The 25,511-nt window shown below is 39.2% G+C and overlaps 2 protein-coding genes across 4 annotated transcripts; both read left to right on the top strand.

Moving 5' to 3' along the window:
- The first annotated feature begins 1,245 nt into the window (after positions 1–1,245).
- On the top strand, positions 1,246–6,974 carry KRT27 (keratin 27). Of its 2 annotated transcripts, none has more exons than XM_055258799.2 (8): positions 1,246–1,747; positions 2,537–2,619; positions 3,314–3,470; positions 3,909–4,070; positions 4,154–4,279; positions 6,047–6,264; positions 6,482–6,531; positions 6,643–6,974. In XM_055258799.2, the coding sequence occupies exons 1-8, from the start codon at positions 1,301–1,303 to the stop codon at positions 6,780–6,782; spliced, it is 1,383 nt and encodes a 460-aa protein (XP_055114774.1). In that variant the 5' UTR covers positions 1,246–1,300; the 3' UTR covers positions 6,783–6,974. The 2 variants fall into 2 exon arrangements, with proteins under 2 accessions (XP_055114774.1, XP_055114775.1); XM_055258800.2 differs by having other exon boundaries at positions 1,301–1,747; positions 6,047–6,276.
- Positions 6,975–11,617: 4,643 nt separating this feature from the next.
- KRT26 (keratin 26) lies at positions 11,618–17,279 on the top strand. 2 transcript variants are annotated; one of them, XM_063628986.1, is made up of 8 exons: positions 11,618–12,118; positions 12,556–12,638; positions 13,387–13,543; positions 13,670–13,831; positions 13,913–14,038; positions 14,696–14,913; positions 16,146–16,207; positions 17,128–17,279. In XM_063628986.1, exons 1-8 carry the CDS (start codon positions 11,675–11,677, stop codon positions 17,277–17,279), a joined length of 1,404 nt encoding a protein of 467 aa, XP_063485056.1. In that variant the 5' UTR covers positions 11,618–11,674. The 2 variants fall into 2 exon arrangements, with proteins under 2 accessions (XP_063485056.1, XP_055114781.2); XM_055258806.2 differs by having other exon boundaries at positions 16,140–16,207.
- Positions 17,280–25,511: the final 8,232 nt, after the last annotated feature.

The following is a 25,511-nucleotide window of genomic DNA, read 5'->3' as shown; positions in this document are numbered from 1 at the left end:
CATCTCTGCAAAAAAATACACAGATTAGCCAGGCATGGTGGCATGTGCCTATAGTCCCAGATGTTTGGTAGGCTGAGGTGGGAGGATCACTTGAGCCTGGGAGGTTGAGGCTGCAGTGAGCTGTGATCATGTCACCGCACTCTGGCCTGGGTAACAAAACGAGACCCTGTCAAAAAAAAAAAAAAAAAAGAGAGAGAGAGAGTCGTAAATACCAAGCACAAAACTATAAGAAATGACAAAGATAGGGCACAGGAGCTATAAGTGGAAGAGAAAAGGGGAGCAACATGAGATATAGAAAATTTCTCAGAAAGCAACTGTCTGAAACTCGATCAGACTCATCAGACTGAGGTTATATTGAATGTAACCAAGAGGGTATAGGAGAATAAATAAAAGAAATGATGATTAGAGATGTGCAGTGATGTTTGGGAGGTTAATTTCAGTAAAATAGCGGGACCACAATTCAGAAATAAGAGGTGAAAAGTACAAGAAGCAATGCAGAAAAGTGCTATGGAAATGCACAGACAACAGAAGGAATGCAGAAATATGAGCAATCTGTGAGATAGAAAGGGAATATAGAGACCACAGTCTAGACCTTTCACTTTACAGATGTGGAAACTGAGGCCCGAGGAGGTGACCAATTCCTTTACTTAACCTGGTTAGCAACGGAACTTAGACAGAAAACCAGTACAGATGAAATGGTAATTCAGGAAGGATAAGGATCAAAGGAACACTTTCTGTCTCCAAAGAAGATTCCCTTTAATGCCTCAGTTTTCCTTTAGGACCTCCCCTCCTTCTTCTGGTACCATGGACACACAGTCTTGAAATTATTTTCAACATATCTGATAGAAGACTATGACTATGATACTTCATTGTTGAAGAAAATGCAATGCCGATTTGAGCAAGGGAAAGAGAAATCTGTCTATCATACTTTTTTATTCTTATAGGTATTATGCATTCCTGAAGCCTGGAAGACAGGAAGGGTTACTCATACTAAATCTGAAATGCATCACTATAATAATCCTGATAATACTCCACCCTGTCCAACTCCAGAGATAACAAATAACCCTACGATAACTATCCACCTACAGAAATGGACACAGTATGGTAAAGCCATTCATTAAAAAAAAATCACCCCATTATGGATAATTCACAATGAGCTGGCAAACATCATTTGGCTATGAGCAAAGCTCATCGAGAAACACCCTAATAATGTGTATATAAAGGCAAACCACAAGCTGTTTGAGTAGGACGTTCACCATCAGAGCATCACCGTAGAAACAAACGCTCCAGCCTGGACACCATGTCTGTGCGCTTTTCTTCTACCTCCAGGAGGCTTGGCTCTTGTGGGGGCACTGGCTCCGTGAGGCTCTCTAGTGGGGGAGCAGGCTTTGGGGCCGGAAACACATGCATTGTGCCAGGCATTGGAAGTGGCTTCTCCTCTTGCGCTTTTGGGGGCAGCTCATCTGCAGGAGGCTATGGCGGAGGCCTGGGCGGGGGAAGTGCTTCCTGTGCTGCCTTCACAGGGAATGAGCACGGCCTCCTCTCTGGCAATGAGAAGGTGACCATGCAGAACCTCAACGATCGCTTGGCCTCCTACCTGGAGAATGTTCGAACCCTAGAGGAGGCCAACGCCGACTTGGAGCAGAAGATCAAGGCGTGGTATGAGAAATTTGGACCTGGTTCTTGCCGTGGCCTTGATCATGATTACAGCAGATATTTCCCAATTATTGACGAACTTAAGAACCAGGTAAGAAACGCCATGGTGTGAGTGTTAGCACTCCTGAGAGTGTTTAGCCACTCACAGATGCGCAAGGGTATAAGCTATCACAATAACAGGGCTTTGCCCTCAGCTTCTAAATTTTAGGAGTTCATTTTCAATATTAAAAATAATTTCTAATAAATTCTAATATTTGAACATGGCACGTCCATCATGTGGTATTAGGTATGTGTGTATGCTTTTGGTAATACTAAAATATCAAAAGCTGCCCAATGTCTCCAGTTATATATTTATAGGCTTTCCCATAGAAAGAGCTTTTTTTAATGCTTGGGGTAGGAAATAAAAGAGACCACACCTGGTCAGGCACAATGGTTCATGCCTCTAATCCCAGCACTTTGGGAGGCTAAGGCAGGTGGATCACTTGAGGTTAGGGGTTCAAGACCAGCCTGGCCAACATGGTGAAACCCTGTTTCTACTAAAACTACAAAAATTGGCCAAGCACGGTGGCACATGCCTGTAATCTCAGCTGCTTGGGAGGCTGAGGCAGGAGAATCACTTGAATCCGGGAGGTGGAAGTTGCAGTGAGCCAAGATCATGCCACTGCACTCCAACCTGGGCAACAGAGCGAGACTCGGTCTCAAAAAAAAAAACAAAAGAGAGAAAGACCATACTTAAATTACCCATCTTCAAAAGAATCATCTGATTATTAGAGACAGATGCCAGAAATATTACTATAATTTCATGGGTAATTTTATTTCAAGGAACTTTGAAATGCATCTTAAATATTTCCTCATTCTTAACTAACTTCTCATTTGTCAGATAATTTCTGCAACTACCAGTAATGCCCATGTTGTCCTGCAAAATGATAATGCAAGACTAACAGCTGATGACTTCAGACTAAAGTAAGTAGAGCTGAAGATAAACAGGAAAAAAAAAGTTGTCTAAGCATTTTTTTCCTTTATTCTTCTAAATTATTTGAGGTTGGCTCAAGTCTTTGTTCTTGTTTATTCATGTATTTGTTTTAAACAAAATGCATATTAGAATGAGCAGCTGAGCAACAAATTTTACTTCGGAAATTTGGGGACTAACAAAAACGAGTGTCAAAGTCATATGAGAAAGAATTTTGGCTATTACCATTCTCTTGCTTCAATGAAATGCATTTATTGCATGATAGGTAGCCTAACTGAAGTTCTTTTTTTTTTGAGACGGAGTCTGGCTCTGTCGCCTAGGCTGGAGTGCAGTGGCGCAATCTCGGCTCACTGCAAGCTCCGCCTCCTGGGTTCACGCCATTCTCCTGCCTCAGCCTCCCGAGTAGCTGAGACTACAAGCGCCCACCACTGCGCCCGGCTATTTTTTTGTATTTTTTTAAGTAGAGACGGGGTTTCACCGTGATCTCGATCTCCTGACCTCGTGATCCGCCCGCCTTGGCCTCCCAACGTGCTGGGATTATAGGCGTGAGCCACTGCGTCCGGCCTGAAGTTTTAAGTATTATCTTAGTAGTTTTACCTCAAAGCTTAGTCTGAGTTGTATGATGATCTAAAAAGTGATGTGCCATGTCTAATGACTAATGAGGAAGCTTCCAAATACTTTTCCAAGGTTTGAAAACGAGCTGGCGCTTCACCAGAGCGTTGAGGCGGACATCAATGGTTTGCGCAGAGTCCTGGATGAGCTGACCTTGTGCAGAACGGACCTGGAGATCCAGCTGGAAACTCTCAGTGAGGAGCTCGCTTACCTCAAGAAGAATCACGAGGAGGTAGAAGCTCCACCCGGCTGGCTCCCACAATCGCCTCCCTCCCAAATTTTAAAATTAATTTCAGATGATAAATATAATATCTTAAATTAACATTCAAGAAGGAACCTGTCAGTTTCTCCATCAGGCTTAGATTGTTTGAGATGGTTCTATTCATCCTTCTCAAAAGAAACAAACCTCCCAAAAAGTTTCTAACCCTATAGATCTTGTCCATGTGGTTCCTTTAAAAATATTCAGGCCGGACGCAGTGGCTCACGCCTATAATCCCAACACTGTAGGAGACCCAGAATGGAGGATCTCTTGAGGCCAGGAATTCGAGGCTGCAGTGAGCCCTAATTGCACCACTGCATTTCAGCCTAGGCATCAGAGCGAGACCCTAATTCAAAAAATAAAATAAATAAAATATTCAGATCCTAATTCCGTTAAACAAATATCTTTCAGGAAATGAAAGCTCTGCAGTGCGCGGCTGGAGGCAACGTGAACGTGGAGATGAACGCGGCACCCGGGGTAGACCTCACGGTTCTGCTGAACAATATGCGAGCTGAGTACGAAGCCCTTGCAGAGCAGAACCGCAGGGACGCGGAGGCCTGGTTCAACGAGAAGGTAAAACCACGCTTGGGTGCGCTCCCCGGGCGCCGGGCGCGGACGCAGCCAGCAGCGCCCTAACGCGGCCCCTGCCGTTCCAGAGCGCCTCGCTGCAGCAGCAGATCTCTGACGACGCTGGCGCCACCACCTCAGCCCGGAATGAGCTTACCGAGATGAAACGCACTCTTCAAACCCTTGAGATTGAACTTCAGTCCCTCTTAGCAACGGTAAGCGAAAAGTTACAAAACAGATTTGCTTTAGAAATTGAGAAAAAATAATCGAAGAGAATTTTCTTCCAACATAATTACATATTTTAGTTTTTAACCATTAATTACAGTGCTTGACATAAGACACATTTGCATTTTGCACATGACAATCCTCTTTGCCTACAAAGTATAGCTGGATGCCAATAATTATCAAATATTAGAAATTAGCAAATACAGTCAAGATACTGGAAAAAGAAAATCGTTTTGACTTTGAATCTTCTATCATAAGTCAAAATATCAAAAACCACTCATATGTGGAAGCTAAAAAAGTTGATCTCATAGAAGTAGAGAGTGGGATAAGTGCTTACTAGAGCCTGGGAAGGGGATGGGGGGATAGGAAAAGGTTGGTTAAAGGATACAAAATTACAGCGAAATAGGAAGAATCAGTTCAAGTGTTCTATAGTACTGTAGAATGACTACAGTTAAGAATAATTTATTCTATAATTTCAAATAGTTCAAAGAGAGGATTTTGAATGTTCCCAACACAAAAAAAAAGATAAATGTTTGGGACTATGGATATGCTAATTGCCCTGATTCTATCACTACACATTGTGTGTTTTGAAATATAATTATGGAACCCCATAAATATGTACAATCCTTGTGTCCATTTAAAAAAAAAAGAAAAAAATCCTACCGCTTAAAGACAGCAGAAATACATTTGCACCACTCCTAGCTTCATCTAGCATTCCTTTTGGCCACTCAATTAAGAGCACTTACAAGTTCCTTTGTAAGTGGCATAGACAGAGGAAAAGTCGAGGCATGAAGGCTGACTATAAAACTAAACATGTGTAATGATAATCATAACTGCTTTCATTAAGGGTTTGCCCAGCACTTCCGCCCACATGTGAGTCTACAACAACCCCAGGGCACGGGCAGGGCAGACGTTATAACTCATGTCATTATTTCCAAAAGAGGACTCTGAGATTCGAAGAAATTAAGCAATTCCCACAGTCCCACAGTTGGGTATGAAGGAATCCAGAAGTTCTCTCCAAATTTTCTAACTCCCAAGTCTATACTTTTCCCACTATGGCTAGTAAACCACCAGAGTTTATCCACAGATGAGGCTATGAATGTATATAAAATCAAGGCTTTATATAGGAAGTACTTGCAGGTGAAAGGATAAGACACTCTCATCTTCATTCCATGTAAAATTGCACTGAGTGTTCCCTCTGAGTATCTCTGTAAACCCATTCAGATTCACAAGCCAATGAATTGAACTACTGTATTTAAAGTCTAAGAAGGTAATTATTTTCTGTGGTTTATTCTACTCATGGAATGTTTATGCAGTTCACTGCAGGATGACTTTTTAATAGAAGAGCTACAATCCTCATGAGACAAGACTGTCACATGGCTGGAAATGAGTAGGAAAGTGTAGGCGGACTTCTAGTTGTGGGTGAAGTGGCAGATTGTGCCAAACTCTACAAGCACAGGCTATGTTGGCGCAGTGGAGGGATCTTTCAGTCTGTGCCCTATGAAGAGCCAATTTCATCATTTTTAGCACATCTGGGCATCTGAGGGACATTCAGCACCAGCTGTGTCATTCTCAAATAGAAAAGTAGTATGACATTTAATAAAGGCAACAATTAATATTGAATAAGTGGAATCTTTTGGGTAAATATAATTATTTGCATGATGTAAGGATAATTCTGTTAATTATCTCTTAAACGCTTTGGCTTATTCTCAAACACTGTGACCTTTTCTATTAAACCATGTCTTACCAAACTACAGAAACAATCCCTGGAGTGCTCCTTGACAGAGACCGAGAGCAACTACTGTGCACAGCTGGCGCAGATCCAGGCTCAGATCGGGGCCCTGGAGGAGCAGCTGCACCAAGTCAGAACCGAGACAGAGGGCCAGAAACTCGAGTATGAGCAGCTCCTCGACGTCAAGGTCCACCTGGAAAAAGAAATTGAGACCTACTGCCTCCTGATAGATGGAGAAGATGGGTCAGTATTGCTGTCATTGAGAAAACAATTCATTTTTAAGGTTACTAAAGACTATTTGAAATCAAGTACAAAATATCTACGATCTAGATCACGCATAGATAATACTCTTTTAGTGTTATTTCAGAATGCAGTGAATTCCCACCTTAAATCATTATTTTTCAGTTTCCTCAGTAAAACAGAATGAAATAATTAATATAAGCACTCTATACTTTTACAGCTCCTGTTCTAAATCAAAAGGCTATGGAGGCCCAGGAAATCAGACAAAAGGTAAACAAAAGCTGTGTTAGGCATTCGGTGTTTATTTGTATGTGTTTCAAATGTTTTATTTCCTATTTATGAATTTGATAAATTCTAAACAGTTTATATGTGGCATTTTAGATTCATCTAAAACCACCATTGTCAAAACAGTTGTTGAAGAAATAGATCCTCGTGGCAAAGTTCTCTCGTCCAGAGTTCACACCATGGAAGAGAAATCCACCAAAGTCAACAACAAGAACGAACAGAGGGTGCCTTCCTGAACTCTAGCCTCTGAGACAGAATGGCCCCCGAATTAAAATACCAAAATGAAACTAGTTTCCTAAATAAGGGTCCCCTTATTTTTCTGCTTTTCTTCCAATGAATTAAGACGAGTTATTTTTAGAATAGTACCATTTCTTTGGCTTTTTCTCTATGGTGGTGTTTCAATAAAAGTTCTTCCTGTTGCAAGTCATCTTCCCTGGTTGTGGCCAGTCTTTGCATTTTAGGTATACCCTCCAATGGGAGATGAATTTTGTCTTTAATTTCTTCTGTTTAATTCAATGGTGTTCACAAGTTGGAAGTAAGTTTAACATGAAAACTAGTTGGAGTCTTTTTTACTTCTCTGTAAAATTTTGTCTCCCCTGTCTCAATACGAAAAGTACTTACTGAGCACACACTATGTGCCAGATAACGAGGATAAAACAGTTAATAAGATCCAGTCCCTGAGGTCAATATGCTCATAGATGTAGAAATAAGAAACTGAAGAATCAGAAACAAACTTAAACATAAAGGAAAGGCTGTAAGTAGTGATATTTGAAGGTAGAAGGGGAAAAAGAGAGCTGTGAGGACAAGGGCAAGAGGAGAATTCCAGCAGGTATCTAATTCATAATCTTGATCACTCCACCATAAGGGTAGGAATTCACAAGTTATCTCCTTCGTTTTTGCCATCCAAGACTGCAGAGCCATGTGGCTCTCAAGTCAAACGTAACTTTTAGTGCAATAATTTCAGCACCTACCATTAATGAATCTATTTCAAGGCTGGGAGTGAGAGGAGGTTAAACTCAGCAGAAAACCCTCCAGAGGTTTATTTGCGGGTGAAAGATTTGGTTCCCCCTCACCAATCCCATAACAGAAACAGCCTGTTTTTCTCTGGAACAAGTGTCCTATTACTGAACTCTGTAGAATTGGTTCAGCACAGTTGAAACACAGTCACTTTCAAGCTGTCTTTCCTCCTCTCTTTCCCACATGCATGTAATAATACTTAAGTGAATGTAAGGCAGATACCCTCTCACTTAACTTTTTAATTAACCAGTCCTCACATCATATACCCTCATATCAAAATTAGGAAAAGGAAACATCCTACCACGTAAGAGTTGAAAAGTTACATTCACACAAAAACCTGTGCACAGATGTTTATAGCAGCTTTATTCGTAATTGCCAAAACTTGGAAGCAACCAAGATGTCCTCTTGGTTGGCGAATGGATAAACAACTGTGGTACCTCTAGACAACAGAATATTATTTCGTGCCAAAAAACTATGAGCTATCAAGCCATGAAAAGACACAGAATCTTAAATGTACATTACTAAGTGAAAGAAGCCAATCTGAAAAGTCTACATACTATATGACCCCAACTATATGACATTCTGTACAAGGCGAAACTATGGAGATAGTAAAAAGATCAGTGGCTGCCAGAAATCGGTTGGGAGGGATGCACAGGCAGAACACAGAGGATTTTTAAGGCTGTGAAAATACTCTGGATAATACCATAAGAATGGATACATTCATTATACATTTTCCAGACCTGTAGAATGTACAACACTAACAGTAAACGGTAATACTAAAAAGTCTTTTTTTTTTTTTTTTTTTTTTTTTTGAAGACAGTCTCTCTCTATTGCCCAGGCTGGAGTGCAGTGGCGCCATCTTGGCTCACTGCAAGCTCCGCCTCCTGGGTTCAAGCCATTCTCCTGCCTCAGCCTCCCGAGTAGCTGGGACTACAGGCGCCCGCCATCACACCCGTCTAATTTTTTTGTATTCTCACTACAGACGGGGTTTCATCGTGTTAGCCAGGATGGTCTCGATTTCCTGACCTCGTGATCCACCTGCCTCGGCCTCCCAAAGTGCTGGGATTACAGGCGTGAGCCACCGAATACTTAGCTCAGATTTCACAGTATTTGAAACGGCTGACCACCAGCTCACCATAACTCAGGAAATAAATTCTTTCTGCTAAAACCAGGCCGATATTCAATACCTTTAAATATGACTTCCAGGAAAGAGTCAATAATAGTTCACAACCAGCACTTACTAGGTGCTAGACTCTGTTCTAAGCATCATTTATTCCTCACAACAACCCTATGAGGTAGGTACTGTTACCGTCCTCGTTTTACAGATGAGGAAACTGAGGCAGAGACTGGTTAAGTAACTTGCCCGAGATCACACAGCTAATAACATGAAGTACTGAAATATGTAAACCACACAGAATGACTCAGAGTCTGGTGCTTCACCACAACATGATACCATGCTACTGAGAACCTTATGACTCCACCGTCCCTGTAACAAGAGAAGGGATAAAGAAACTACGTGCATGCTCACTCCAGTCGGTCTGAGATTAGCAGAGACATCAGTATCTCCTTCTTCACAAAACAAACCAGGGAAGCCATTTTGTGGGAGGACTTAGTATTCCAGAATCTGATTCTCAGAAAAAAAAAAAAAAAAAACTAGGAATCTAGTGACAAAACAAACCTCATTCAAGTTCAAGAAAAATGATTATCTAACAGAAATATAGAATGTGAATTTTAAACAAAAGCGTACTTGAAACTAAACAATAAATGTATTGGGGGAAAGTTAGCATATGATCATTAGAATAAGATAATGTAATGAAAAACTTTATCCTGAAATAAGGAGACAGCAACACTGCGTAAAGCTTAATTCGATTCATTTTGAATATCTAAAATACGTATGCACATCATGTAGTGTTCTACTACCTAGTAGATTATCAAGAAATGATCTATTATGTACATCCATTCTTGCCATGGATAAAATAATCAATCTCGGGGAAGAAATGTATAGACTGAAGTGGTACCAAGAATTTGTTAAATCTATCTCCACTTCCAGAAAGAACTAGAGCATACCTAAATTTTTAAAGTAAGTATTAGTTTAGAGGAAAATCTATGATTAAAGTAATTTAAAAGACCTACTCACATGAGTAAATAGGCGACAACATTTCAAGAAGGAGTTAAGCATCATATATTCCAGTCCTGCTTTGATATAGAAATGCTTTGTAATCCGTGTGGCCACTTAGCTTCAGTGACAACTCATCTCCAACATGGTCCTAATAATATGTGTTTAACTTATTTCACAAAAGATAATTTGTATTTATAAAGTATCTAGAGATAAATAGATTATGTTAATAATACTTTGAAATCTCATAATAACTCACGTAAGAAACTCAAGCCTTATATACCATTAAACTGACAATATTCTCTGTTTTTCTTGTTTTATTCCGGGAAAAATGAGCAAAAGATTAAAAATTTGACCAGGTCACAACAAAATCAGTAAAAAGTCTCTAAATAGGAACTGTATCTAGGTTATCATGCACTGTTCTAAACATAAGCTGATGGTCCAGTTATAGCTTGGTATTTATTATTTATTTTTAAATATTTTTGATTTAGAAAATCCATGCAGTCCACTAAATGTTCCATACGTTTTAGTGACAATAATGTTGGATGTTTTCCAAAGGACTCACTATCCACAACATTGAAAAATATCATTTGGAAAAAAATTAGTTTCAAAACTAAACCCATAATTAGTTAACCAATCAATTTGTATCATTATAGGTGATAGAGACCTGACCCTGTCTGACATGTCCACTTTATTATAATAATTTAAATAATTAACATTTAAAAATGTTTGTGCCTTTCAAAGTGTCTTACAGTCATTCATGATTGGAACTGCTCAACATTCATTTGAGACTCTTTGATGCTATTATTTTCATTTGCCCAGTAGGGAAATGATCCAAGCCTAGATAACTTCCCAAGAGCATCAAGGCAAGAGAATAAAGAGTACTTCCCTGTGACAACTTATCTTCCCTCTAGGGTACCATATGTACAGTTTTCTAAGTAATCATGAAAACACCTCCCTCCTTATATATTTTACTCCTTGCTAATCAATATGATGCTCACTTCTCAAAATAATTCCTAATGTCTTAAATACATACATTTAAACTAAAAGACAATAAACACTATTCAGGAAAGTGAACAATTTCCTGAAATTGTATGGAAGTGAACAATTTGGAGACTGTTAGTTGAATTGATGTCCTGCTCCTGGACCGAACCAAGAAATCTCAATCAAATTAATTCTCCACCATCATCACATATTCATGAATTATATTGAAATTAACAATAAGCAGGACTGCAGGATTTCTATTACTTCAGTTTTCAATCCAAGAAATGGTAGATTTCTTTTAAAATCTCCCACTACCAAAAGATCAATAGATGCTGAGATTCTCTGGTTTCAATAAGGAGGAAAATACACACCCAGATACCCAGTCCAGTGGCTCACACCTGTAATGCTGGCTACAGGAGGCTGAGCTGGGTGCTGAGGCTGAGGATCACTGGAGGCCAGGAGTTCGAGACCAGCATGGGAAAAATAGCCAGACCATATCTCTTTAAAAAAAGGAAAAAAGAAAAATAAAAGAAACAAAGAAAGGCAGAAAGGAAGCACTCAATGAAGTGGGAATACTAGAAATACTCTATGAGCATTAACAGGACAAAAGTAGGAGACATTTCTCATTGGAATTATTAATTCTTTGTTATATGTGGCAGGGGAAGAATCTAGATTCTATTAATATTCCAGTGGCCAAAAAGATGCACATTTAGTCATATTTAATTTTGGCCTTTGAGGCTATGATTTAGTTTTACTTCACCTGGCACCATTTTTATATATAAAAAATATCCTTGGGGCACCTTTCCACCTACAGACTGGACGCTGTTAAAAATCACCCAATTGTGAAAAACAACAATTAGGATGCAAGTAAATTTTATTACAGACTGGCATAGTCAAGACTGAAATGACCCAGTGAATCCTATAAAAGGCCAAGGGAGCTAACGAGTGTGGAAGGTGAACCCTGGCTTTGCTCCTCTTTCTGGGAAGGGGTTGCCCGGCTGTGCTGCCACCATGTCTTTTCGACTTTCTGGTGGATCCAGGCGGATCTGCTCGCGAACTGGGTCTGGTAAGCTGTCCGGTGGAGGAACAGGCTTCGTGGCTGGGAATGTGTGTGTTGGATCAGGAGCAGGAAGCAGCTTTCCTTGTACTCTTGGGGGCATCTCTTCTGGAGGAAGCTTCTGCAATAGCGGTGGAGGGTTGGGAAGTAGTGCCTGTGCTAGTTTTCTTGGCAATGAGCACAGCAGCCTCCTCTCTGGGAATGAAAAAGGGACCATGCAGAATCTCAACGACCGCCTGGCATCCTACCTGGACCATGTGCGTGCTTTGGAGGAGGCCAACGCAGACCTGGAGCAGAAGATCAAGGGCTGGTACGAGAAATGTGAGCCTGGCTCTTCCCGGGGACACGATCATGACTATAGCAGATACTTCTCAGTCATAGGAGATCTTAAAAGGCAGGTAAGAAATAGGGATTTGCATACTTTTACTACAGACTTCGTGTGTGGATAATTTAAAGAAGAGAAAACATAAAATGTGCTTAACAAATTTATGTGATGTAAGATTTGTTCACTCTGTATTTCCAGTGCTAAGCGCAGTACCTGGCAATAAAATCTTGTAGAATTAAATAATGAAAAAGAAATCATTTCAAAACAGATATAGTCACTTCGTTTTTCATATATTTAGCTCATACCATTTGATCAAAAGTAATAAAAGTGATCTGTGTGTCTCTTAAGCTCTGGATCCTTATTATCTGAAGAAAATCCAGATTTCTTTAACATAGAAAAAAGATACTAAAACAGATGTTTGACAGATTAAGAAGATATAAAATCACACTGAAGTCTGGAGCCTCCTTTGACTTTTGGGAATTAACATTTTCCACAATCTTCCCTATTTAGATTATTTCTGCAACCACCTGCAACGCCAGCATTGTTCCACAAAATGACAATGCCAGACTGACCGCTGATGACTTCAGGCTGAAGTAGGTGAAAACAAACTGATTAATTATATTAATAAAAGTTAAAATATTACAGTTGGATTAAGGAATATATATTTTGCTTTGAAAACCAAAATGTTTTTCTAAAGCCAGACTAGATCAATAAAGAAATTGAATTAAATATGCCCTTATAAAAAGAGCTATCATGGTCAGATGCAGTAGCTCATGCCTGTAATCCCAGCATCTTGGGAGGCCGAGGGCAGGCGAATCACTTGAGGTCAGGAGTTCAAGACCAGCCTGGCCAAAGTGGCAAGACCCCGTCTCTACTAAAAGTACACATACAAAAAAATAGTCAGGCATGGTGGCTCACTCCTGTAATCCCAGCTACTCGGGAGGCTGAGACATGAGAATCACTTGAACCCGGAAGGTGGAGGTTGCAGTGAGCTGAGATGGGGCCACTGCACTTCAGCCTGGGTGACAGAGTGAGACTGTCTCAAAAACAAACAACAACAAAAAAGAGCTATTACATATTTTTTAAAATCTAAAATCTAGCAATATTTTATTTAATTGTTAAGCACATTGGATGACAAAAATCAACTCTGAAGAAATAACATCCCCAAAATACAATTCATGAATTGTTAGGTATCTCAAACCATTTTAGCAGTTTGCCATTGCAAGAAGCTTCAGAAATATGTACAGAACATCATATCTTTCAGCATATGAAATATCTTAAAAAGTTGTGCTTTGCACCTGCCTACGATGACAACTCTCAGGTGCCTTACTAATCTTTCAGGTATGAAAACGAGCTGGCTCTGCACCACAGTGTTGAGGCCGACACCAGTGGTCTTCGCAGAGTGTTGGATGAGCTGACCCTTTGTACAACCGATCTGGAGATACAGTGTGAGACCCTCAGTGAGGAATTGACCTACCTCAAAAAAAATCACGAGGAGGTAAGGAAGCCTGCAGAGTGGCTTCATATAGTGTCTAATTTCCTTCTTCAAGTCCACTGTTCATTTCGTAGCAGGGCATGAACATCAGTCAAAATCCTCCACGATGAATACCGATCCCTTTTCTAGGAAATGGAAGTCTTGCAATGTACAGCTGGGGGGAACATGAACGTGGAGATGAATGCAACCCCAGGAGTGGAACTAACTGTCCTGTTGAACAACATGAGGGCTGAGTATGAGGACTTGGCTGAGCAGAACCGCAAAGATGCTGAAGCCTGGTTCAACGAGAGGGTAGGTCTATGGCAAATTATAAAGGGCTTGCTCAGGAGACAATCAGGCCAGTCACTAACCCTTTCGACAATTGCACTTCAGAGTGCAACGCTGCAACAACAGATTTCCGATCATGAGGGAGCAGCCACAGCAGCCAGAAATGAGCTGACCGAATTAAAACGCAATCTGCAAACCCTGGAAATAGAACTTCAGTCCCTCATGGCTGTGGTACGTAGGAATTGCCATTGAATTGAATATATGTGTGAATATGTATAAGTCAATACAGATATAAAAATACATATAACACCAAGTACATGTAACCATTTACATATGACTAAAAGTATAAAATATATTAAATATCAAGAATTCTGTCCCTAAACTCACCAATTCCGAAACTTGAAAAATGCCTTTTTACAATAGAGGAATTTTTTTAAATCTTGCAAATGTCGATTTTCAATTGAAAATATTCAGACCTTATACAAATAATTATTTCTACCTTGAGAATATTTAAAATATGACCATGCCGGCCAAGCACAGTGGCTCACGCCTGTAATCCCAGCACTTTGGGAGGCCAAGGCAGGTGGATAACTTGAGGTCAGGAGTTCAAGACCAGCCTGGCCAACATGGTGAAACCCCATCTCTACTAAAAATATAAAAATTAGCTGGGTGTGGTGGCATGCACCTGTAATCCCACATACTCAGGAGGCTGAGGCAAGAGAATCACTTGAACCTAGGAAGAGAGGCTGCAGTGAGCCAAGATCATGCCACTGCACTCAGCCTGGGTGACAGAGCAAGACACCATCTCAAAAAAATAAATAAAATAATATAAAATGACCATGCCATTTCTCTTTTACACATTCAAGCTTTACTTTACTTGTCTTTCAGAAACATTCCTATGAATGCTCCTTGGCTGAGACTGAAGGAAATTACTGCAATCAACTCCAGCAAATTCAGGATCAGATAGGGGTGATGGAGGAACAACTGCAACAGATTCGAACAGAAACAGAAGGCCAGAAGCTGGAGTATGAACAGCTTCTTGATGTAAAAATATTTTTAGAAAAAGAAATTGAAATTTATTGCAACTTACTAGATGGAGAAGAAAGGTAAAGATTAACTTGCAAAAAAAAAACAAAAAACTCACATCAACTAGGTTTTCTCACAGTATAGGTATGCCAATATTGCATCCTAGAATTTCCCACTTTGGAGATCATACATATTTATCCTCAGGAATGTATGTTATTGCAGGCAAGTGAAATTAAAATATGCAGAAATTTGAAAATCAAATTTCTAAGTATGCAAAATATTTGCATGTATAATATATAAAGGACATTTGAATATAGAATATTTAACAATTCCAGTACTCCAATTCAAGGGGAAAATTGCTTTCTGTGATTTAGTGTGTAAGCACATTTCTTATAAATAACTCACTCTCTTTTCTTATCACTTCACTAGTTACCCCATATGTACCTTGTATTAAAGATGAGCAATGAAGATATAGGAAAAATTAATTGGAGAGGCACCATAGTTTCTTAGTCAATAGCAACAGCCCTGGAATTGCAGCCCTGGCTGTGAATCAAACACTGGGTGAATTATGAGCACATTGTTTAATCTTTTCAAATGCAGTTTCCTCATTGGTGAAATTGTGATAACGCCAAAACCATACTTGTAACAAGTCTTAACTATAATGTCTCACTACATAGGTAAAGAGCTTGTGACAGTGGCATACACAGAAAAGGTATTTGGTAATCACTGCCTATTACTAAATGCTTGCCCATGGCCGCATAGTGAGGAGGTAACATCTTGCACACTCCAAGGCCCATCAGCCCTCTGCAGCCTATTCTCACAGGAACCCAACAGTGATTGCTCCCTCCTCAGAACAAAGCACTCATTACACCACTCACTTTTCACTTAATTTATAGCACTTTTCATGTTACAGGTAACTTTTTGCATGTGTATACTTTATTTCCAACCGTAAAAACTGTGTCTTGGTTCTATATTTTCTGCAGCACCTAGCCCAGCAACACCTTCTTCATGGTAGGCACTCCAAACACATTCATTGGCCAGTTGATTGAAAAGTCAGAGTGAGAAATATTGCTAGATGAAAGAGGTAGTTTCTGGTCATGAGAAAATTTCTATTCATAAACATCCATTTAATCTCTTCCTTCACTATGTTGAAGTCATGAAAAGCTTACTAGTGCCCCTTAAATATATGAGGAATTTTGAATCTTATTGAAACTAGAATTCCAAAACTCTTATTTCCAATGTAGAGGTATTTATAAGCTCAGTAAGGAAAGAAAAAAAATGCAATAATTTACTCTTCTCTTCACAGAAAAAGCAAATCCACATGTTACAAATCAAAAGGATGCAGGCCTGTGAATTCTGGAAATCAAACCAAAGGTACAGATGGTTTTTTTTTTTTTACCTGGTGTAACTCCTTAAACTCCATCAATTGTGTTAACTAAGTTACTTTTTTGTTAACTAAATAAAATTTGTTTTTAAGTTTACTTCTGGTGAATAAAGGGATGAGGGGTCATTATGATAGTTCTTAATATTTGTATTTTATATTCCTGTAGAACAACAGATGTGGTCAAATTATGAAATTGCTGAAATGAGGAATTAATCCCACAACATATTTCTTACCTGGAATGTATTATCTTTCATAGTTTCAATACTTTGATAAAAGGGCTACTTTATCTTAAACCACAAAACTAGGGCAAGTTGGTATTTAAAAGAAGACATTACTTGCAGCCAGCCTTTACTGCCTGATACTTAGATTGTTTTAATCCATGTTTCATTTATGTTTTCAAACACCCATTGCTCTAAAAGCAGTGGCAAATATAAGAGAGATAGTCCAGGCTCTTGCTAAACACTGACTTCAAACACAGTATTATATATCAATTTACTGCAAACTTGCAAAAAACATTTTTAAAAAGCAAACATTTTTTAAAAGGTGCGGTGGCTCATGCTTGTAATCCCAGCACTTTGGGAGGCCAAGGCAGGTGGATCACTTCAGGTCAGGAGTTCGAGACCAGCCTGGTCAATATGGTGAAACTCCATCTCTACTAAGAATATAAAAATTAGCCAGGCGTGGTGGCAGGCACCTGTAATCCCAGCTACTCAGGAGACTGAGGCAGAAGAATCACTTGAACCCAAGAGGCAGAGGCCGCAGTGAGCCGAGATCGTGCCACTGTACTCCCGCCTGGGTGACAGAGCGAGACTCCTTGTCAAACAAACAAACAAACAAAAAGCATACCTATTATGGCTACTTTTCAACCTGTTAAAAAATTACCACTAATGTTTTATTTATTTTATTTTAGACTCAACAGAAGAAACTATTGTCAAAACAGTGGTTGAGGAACTGGATCAAATTGGCAATGTCCTTTCACTGAGAGTCCACTCAGTTGAAGAAAAGTCCTCTAAAATAAGCAACATTACAGTAGAGCAACGAGCACCTTCTAAAGCACCATAATGAGGAAAAAGTTGAAAGAAATAAAGAAAGAAAAAGAAAGAAAGAAAGAAAGAAAGAAAGAAAGAAAGAAAGAAAGAAAGAAAACGAAAGAAGAAAGAAAGAAAAGAAAGAAAGAAAGAGAAAAAGAAGAAAGAAAGAAAGAAAGAAAGAAAGAAAGAAAGAAAGAAAGAAAGAAAGAAAGAAAGAAAGAAAGAAAGAGAAAGAAAGCCTGCGTTTGCAAAAATCCTACTGGTCAAATAACCTAAGGAAATTATTCATTTCTGTTCTTAAAGATAAAAGGGCTAGAATTTGTTCTCCTTCTCTTCCTTTTCTCATGTTCTATGCATGTAATCCTTTTCTAGAGTAGAAAAATCCTGCTCTGTCCCAATTTTTGTTTTTATTTTGGGGGCCTTTTTTGACATTTCATTAAAAATTCTTCTTTTGCAAGTTATTCTTTTAGTATCTGATTCTTTTTAATTTCTAAAGTTGATCCCAATGTGACAATACTAAGGACCTGCTAATAAAATACTGTGCTTCATTTCATAGTCACAGTTACCTCAATTAATAACAGAATAAGGTGGAAAGAGCACTAGCCCTAATGTCTGGTCCCAAATCTGTCCCTGATTGACTATGTAAATAACTTGATCTTCTTGGGTTTGAGCGTCTATGGACATAAAAGAAGAAGATAATACCCACTGATCACTAGGATTTGTTTACCCTTACAATGCCTAGCCTGGGTGATCAGCGAATATTTGTTGTAAAATCTGAACCTGGAAAGCTATTTTCCATTTTCCAGCACATGCATCTCTCTGCCCCTACCATGGTGATGACTAAGCAAATTTAGAACTCAAGCCTAGGGGTGGTTCTAAATCTTGCTCATATTCTCCTGCACACAAAATTCTGCCTGACATCCTTACTAAGTTATTTTGGAAAGTGCAGCTGGGATTGGAAAGCAGAAAAGTTCTAGGCTAAAGAGGTTTTTTTTTATTTGGAGTGGAATGAGGCAGTGACCTCTATAACCACTTGGATTTCCAACTTGCATGGCAGAACAACATTGAAAGGTTTTAATCAACTGGCATATAGACAATGTGGGATTCAAAATGGCCCATGAAGACTGAACTGCCCCATTTCATGGTGCTAAACCCTCTGAGGGTGCATTTTACAAGTCTCAAATATAGGCTTGGTCACCATTATTTCCTGCTTCCACATAAGGTAGTTGACCTTAGCCCGATGACACTTTCTGGAGATGTAGACACAGCAGAAAGTTCCTTTTCTCAGGGTCTTCTTGTGATGAATGGTCCCAACCATGATGACAAAGGCCATATTTCAATGGTATGGAGTTAGATTAAGTCTGGTTAGAAGCACTTTCAATTGCAGAACTATAGTGACAATATCTTAACATTTACTGAGTGTGTTTTAACTCACTTTACATGCATTATCCAATCTAATTTTCATAAATGCTTATGAGGTAGGTGTTTTATGATCTTTATTTTATATATGAGGAAAACAGATACTCAGAGATTAAGGAATTTCTCCAGGGCTACACAGCTGACGTGTAGCGGGACTTAGATGCAAATCCAGATCTCCTCTGCCATGGTGATTTGAGTTCCATTGAACAGAACAAAAATAAGCATAGGAATTCACTGGTTTCACACTAAGTTTCCATTACCACCCAAGAGGGACCACAATCAGGCAGACTTTTATGTGCTTGACTATCAGTGATACAATCAAAGCCAGGAGTATGGCTTTCAGTGCAATGGCCTGCTTGTAACATAAAACAAGCATGCTTGTAGCATGACTACAAATCCCTCAAGTATGTATGCCTACAGTATGCCTACTGCATTCTACAGTGTATAGCATGCCTACAATATGCCTACAGTATGCTGAAAGATGCCTACAGTATGCCTACAGTATATCTACATTATGACTACAGATACCTACAGCATCCCTACAGAAAGCCTACAGCATGCCTGCAGTATGCATACAGTCTTTTCCTATCTGCTAGTTACTCACCTCCAGCTCCTCTCCCAGCACCTCCCTTCTCTGCCCCCATATTTATTAAGTCCTGGTTACTGGATGCCCCCTCCCTTCTGCTACAGTTTCCATCACTATGCTTCATTACTCTCTCATTCTGACAGGTAGGGTCTCTCAGAGGCTCTATCCCCCAGGAATTAAAAGAGTAAAACTACATTATCAGCTCTCTGAAGACACTTGCTTAACTCAACATCTTACAAACACAATATTGACCCTCTTTCTCTTGTGCTGCCAGTACTATTCACTCTTTCTTTTTTTTTTTTTTTTTTTTTTTGTGAGGTCCTATTCTTTCCAAGAACAATCAGGCCAACTTCCATTTTTCTATATCCACTCTTTCTACTTAAATAAATAGATTTCCCTATCTAGATAAGACTGATTTGCACTTAATACAAGCATAACCCATGACTCCAAAATACATGCTGTTGATGAATCAACCATACTTCTTGAAATGAAGGCTGGAAAGTTCACGTACTCAGCTTTGTTTCCAAAAAGTTAGTATTAGCAAAAAAATGAAAAAAGTGAAAGACTGTCACCAACACTTGACAAATCCCAAAAACTTTTATGGGACATCCTTAATTGTGAGCTACCAGTTGTGAAACTAAAGACAAGATAAAAAGAAATCCACATGTAGAAAAATTATAGTAAAACCACAAAATAACAAAAGATCTTAAAAATCAGCCATATGGGAAAATAATGATTACTTTCAAATGAGTGACAGTGAGATGCACAGTGACTTCTCAACAGCAACAATGGAAGGCAGGAGACAATAGAATGATATCTTCAATATGCCGACAGAAATTCCAAATTGTCATTAAATTTCTAAAAAGTGCTCAACCCCATAGTAACCAGAAAAATACAAATTAAAACCACATGAAATACTACCACACACAAACCAGGTTGGCAGCACTTTTAAAATATTTGCCACAATGTTATGCATTCTATTCTGGAATGGTTTCCAATTTGAAACTATTATGAATACTACTACTATAAATATCCCTTACATGTTACCTAGTACATGACTGCATGAGTTTCTCTAGGACCCCAACAATATACTATCTACAAGAAATTCACTTCAAACATAGTGACACAGGTAGGTGGAAAGTAGAAGGATAGAAAAAGCCATATCATGCAAACATTAATTTAAAAAAATCAGGAGTGGCTGAATTAATACCAAAGTAGACTTTGAAGCAAAGAATGTTACTAGAGACAAAGAGGGATATTATATGATAATAAAAAGGTCCCTGAGAAGATACAGCAACTCTAAATACACTAAACCACTAAGCTTTCAAATATATGAGGCAAAAACTAATGGAGTAGAAAGGAGAAAGAGGCAAATTCAAAATTACAGTTGAAAAATTCAATGCCCAATTCTCAGCAATTGACAGAACTTCTAGACAGAAAATTAGTGATGATGAATAGAAGAACTGAACAACACCATCAAACCACAGAATTTAATTGACATTTATAGAACACTGAACTCAATAAGAGCAGAACACATTCTTCTCATGCACCAATGGAACATAGACCATAAATTAGGTCATGTAAAAAACCTTTTAAAATTTTTAAGAATTGAAATTATACTGAATATGTTCTCTGATCATAATGGAATCAAACCAGAAATTAATAATACAAAGTCAAAAGAAAAATCTCCCAATACTCGGAAATTAAATGACATACTTCTAAATGATCCATGGATCTATGTATTTAAAGAATTCATAAAACAGGAATGACATTAGCAAGATGGTGGAATAGGAGATCCCCCACTCATATCACCCAAGGCAACAATAATTTCGTTAAGAGTCATCAACAGACAAAAGTGCCTTTGTAGGAGCCTTGGGATTCAGGTAGGAGTTTATAAAGTCCTGGTAGAGCTCAAGACCTATGAGTATCATTTTTACAGGATAAACCCACACCCAGTTGGCATTTACTGATCATGGTCCCATCTCCAGACCTAGAAACTGCCCCATATCTTTGCAAGCTTGGCCACAACCCCATTTTGTCTTGGTCCTGCTACCAAAACCATTTGTCAAAGAGGAGTCATACACACTAGTACATCAGAAGACAGGCCCACCAACCTATGTCTCAGCTATGAATCCTAAAAATATCCTCTAACTCATCCTCTGCCCCTGTTAGCTGCAGCATGAGGTTAGTCCTGCTTCCACAAAGACCCAGAGGGAGACATGTCCATCTGAGTCTGCAGGGCAGGCTTGCCAATCTTGGTCCCACAACAGATCCCTAAATAGCTCTAAATCTCAACCCCAGCCCCTCTCAGCTGCAGACTAAGCACGTCTGCCTCATCAGGGACCTTCTTCCTCACCAAGAACTGAAATTTCTATCACAAGGAACAATCTTTCATTTCATAATTAAAGGAAAAGCTCAAAATTCAAATGCCTAGGTTCCTGAATGACACAGAGCAAATAATACTGTTTCTATTAGTGTAAATGAATAATATCATGTCTTTTCCCTAGACAGAAAAAATGAGTTAAAGCACAAGAATGCCAATGGCTTCAGATGAAGTGCAGAGAGATATTTCAACCTAGAGAAGAAAAGGAAAGCGGGTTTAGACACAAATGGCAAACTTTGCCAACTTCTTATTTTAGTGTAAAGGCAACTCTGTTCAGTTTAGGGTATGCACGGATATCTAGAATCAATGCTCAGACACTGAGCTTAGAAGGGATGTTCATCAAGACGCATGTATGACAACTGTATAAAACCGGGGCCCATAAAAGTCCATAAGACTTCCTGGTACACACTGGGCATTCAATAAATATTTCTTGAATGAATGTGTGGTATAATTAGGATTATGAGTTTTAGAGACTGCTGTGAGCTAGAGTGGGGACCAGGGAGAGAAGAGAAGGGAGAGAACAAGCATTCATTGAGGCCTAGTATGTGCCAGATACTATTACCTGTTTCTCATTAATCCTCCAAATTATTTTGTAATTTCTACAGATGACAAAACTGAGATTCAGAGAAGATAAGTAACTTTATCCAAGGTGAGAAACAGTAGGCTAGAACTCAAAGGCCTGTTTAACTCTACAGCAGTATGCACTACTCAATTTAGACTCCTTGAAAAGGGCCCATAGCAAGCCTGGAAGGTCATGGAAAAATAGACGCAAACTGAGCAAGAGCATGAGAATGTTAAGACTATAGGGTCAGAAGGAAAGAAAGGATGTCTGTTAGAGGAATGCCTGCAGTGTTTCAAAAAATAATCACTCATCATGGTTCAAAAGATGAATTCATGAAATGATGGTCCTCTGTTTTTCCTGCTCACACACAGTTTTCTTGTATGTACCCAACACTCTGATGAGATAGCACTTGAGCATATATGGCTCATCAATCACTAAAATAAGAGGTGAAGAGATTGTTAACCAAAAAAAAAAAAAAAACCTACCCTTTAAAAAAATTCATTAAAGATGATGTAACTTTACACAGATAATGATAGATGATAGATAGATTAGTTTATAGATAGATATAGATAGATGATGATAGATGATAGATAGATGATAGATAGATAGATAGATAGATGATAGATAGATGATAGATAGATAGAGATACATGATAGATAGTAAATAGGCTCCATAATGGTCCCCATAATGCACTGACTTTGGGACTATACTTTAACCTTAGATCTCTGCTACACCTCCACACAGTGGCTTGTTCCTCCGGGTTGTGGCAGCACCGCAGCACTGAAAGTGGCTGCGAGTCTGTTAAGGCTCAGGGGGTACCTATGTCATTGTAGGGGGCTCAAGAGAGCACACAGGGCCGTGGTAGTGGGCCTTCTGGTGGCTTTTATGGTGTTGAGGGTAGGTTGGGTCCTGGCACAGGGTGGAGTAGCATGAGTACTGGACCAAATAGGGGCCTGTGAAATTCTGGTGACTCTGATGGTGGCGGCCTTCAAGTAATGAGAGGAAAACCACACAGAATTTAAACAAATGCCAGGCCTACTACCTTGACAAGTTACATTGCCTGGAAAATGCCAGTGCTGACCTTGCACTCAAAATAAAAAGATGGCATGAGAATTTGGGGGGAAAAATTGATGGTCAACCTTGAGACTATAGCAAATATTACAACACTATCAAGCACCTTAAATCTCAGTTGTCTTAAACGTAGAAAATACAACCCTTTCTCCTGGCCAACATATATTGTATCTGATTAATTAATGCATCTAATGTCGAGAAAAATGTCTAATGTGCATACAAATTAATATGTAATGGCTCAACATTCATTTGAAAGAGAAACATTTATCCTTATTTCAGAAGCTCTAAAAAATATACTTAGCTGAAAAGTTCTGTAATAGTCCCAGAAAAAATTAAATACACTGCTTATTTTAACAAATATAACTTTTTTGAGACAGGGTCTTGCTCTGTTGCCCTGGCTAGTGTGTAGTGGCACGATCATAGCAGCCTCACCCTCCCAGACGTGGACAATCCTCCCATGTCAGCCTCCCAAGTAGGGACTACAGACATGTGCCACCATTCCCAGCTAAATTTTTTTCTGTAGAGATGGGGTCTCACTATGTTGTTCAAGCTGATCTCGAACTCCTGGACTCAGGTGATCCTCCAGCCTCAGCTTCTCAAAGTGCTGGGACTACAGGCATGAGCCACCATGACTAGTACAAATATAATTATGATTGACAAACTTATAATTGTTGAAATCCATAAAGTATATAATCTGAACCTAATGGCACCCAACATATTTTGTTGAATTATATGGTTCCTTTTCCTCCCTTGAAGGTAACAAATGTTACTTTGGAAAATGCCAACATTCCGCATTAGATCCACAATGCCAGGCTCACTGTGGATGACTTCAAGCTCAAGTACGTAAGAAACCATGTAAAGAACTGGAAAAAAAGAAAAAAACAAAAAAAAACAAAAAAAAAACAAAAAAAAAACCTCCCTGATTCACCACTTTAAACCGTTACTACAAAATTTATAATATCATTATTTCATATTATTAAACATCTCGACATAAAACAATCTCTTTTATGTTTAAATTATAATAGTGGTCACAGGCTAGCAATGTGAAAACTCCCAGGCTAGCGATTTGAAATCTCGTGTATGGTGTATAACTCTCCAATCCATAGGTCAAAGACTTGGTTTTTTATAGAACTGCAGGAGGTCCCCGTACTGTACTTGAATTTTTTTTAACTGGGGAGACATAGTCCTTATAAAACAAAGGTGCATTGCCCTGTACATGTAAAGGAGCTTGCTTCCTTTCCTAGTCAAAGAGCAGAGGGGAGATTTTCACTCTTTCATGGCTTTAATAATGTTATTCCTACCATTTACTGAACACTGATGCTGCGCTAAGCACTTTTGTACATTAACTCAATTCTCATAATATTCCCATTTTAGCTGGGCACGGTGGCTCACACCTGTAATCCCAGCACTTTGGGAGGCTGAGGCAGGTGGATCACTTGAGGTCAGGAGTTTGAGACCAGCCTGGCCAACATGGTGAAACCCCACCTCTACTAAAAATACAAAAATTGGCCGGGTGTGGTGATGCACACTTGTAATCCCAGCTACTTGGGAGGCTGAGGCGGGAGGATCACTTGAACCTGGGAGGCAGAGATTATGGTGAACCAAGATCACGCCACTGCACTCCAGCCTGGGTGACAGAGCGAGACTTGGTCTCAAAAAAAAATAAAAAATAAATAAAAATTAAAATTAAAAAAAAAACCACACACACAAAAAACACCCAATATTCCCATTTTAATGATGAGAAAACTAAGGTTCAGAGAAGTAATTTGCCCAAGGTGACAGCTGAACATGGCAGAGGTGCAATTTGAACCCATGTCATCACACCCCAGTGCTGTGCTCTTTAAGCTCCACTATGTGGGATGTTTTATTACCACTGGATGAGGAGACCTCCATCTAAGCTGTATTGATTCTTCTAATTGGGCTCTGTTCAGATACCAGAGTAAAGTTGTCCTTTTTCAGTGTGTTGAGGCTGATAGCAAGGGCCTGCAAAGTGTCTTAGATGAGTGGACTTTGAACAAGACTAACCTAGAGTTGCAAATGGAAAGCCAGATGGAGGAGCTGACTTACCTCAGAAACAATCATGAAGAGGCGGGAACTACACAAAATGAATGTAAAGTTTCAGTATGTCAATACTTGTCAAGATACGGTAGTGGTGCCTATCATTATAACAGACAGTCTTTTCATAAAACACAGGTAAAGTAACATAGACTGTGAGGCAAAACTTACCTCTCAGGATGACAGT

Source organism: Symphalangus syndactylus, chromosome 20 (assembly GCF_028878055.3).
Source record: "Symphalangus syndactylus isolate Jambi chromosome 20, NHGRI_mSymSyn1-v2.1_pri, whole genome shotgun sequence".
NCBI classification, from domain to species: Eukaryota; Metazoa; Chordata; class Mammalia; order Primates; family Hylobatidae; genus Symphalangus; species Symphalangus syndactylus.
The sequence above is the reverse complement of the archived record's forward strand: the minus strand, read 5'-3'. Positions and strand labels throughout refer to the sequence as shown.

Bases quoted from the DNA above. Each gene is read 5' to 3' on its own strand.
- KRT26 (XM_055258806.2), top strand. From the start codon at position 11,675: ATGTCTTTTCGACTTTCTGGTGGATCCAGGCGGATCTGCTCGCGAACT. The intron at 14,039-14,695 runs GTACGTAGGAAT...CTTGTCTTTCAG, and splicing joins TTCAGTCCCTCATGGCTGTG to AAACATTCCTATGAATGCTC. The intron at 14,914-16,139 runs GTAAAGATTAAC...TTCTCTTCACAG, and splicing joins TTACTAGATGGAGAAGAAAG to AAAAAGCAAATCCACATGTT.
- KRT27 (XM_055258800.2), top strand. From the start codon at position 1,301: ATGTCTGTGCGCTTTTCTTCTACCTCCAGGAGGCTTGGCTCTTGTGGG. The intron at 1,748-2,536 runs GTAAGAAACGCC...CTCATTTGTCAG, and splicing joins TTGACGAACTTAAGAACCAG to ATAATTTCTGCAACTACCAG. The intron at 3,471-3,908 runs GTAGAAGCTCCA...AATATCTTTCAG, and splicing joins TCAAGAAGAATCACGAGGAG to GAAATGAAAGCTCTGCAGTG.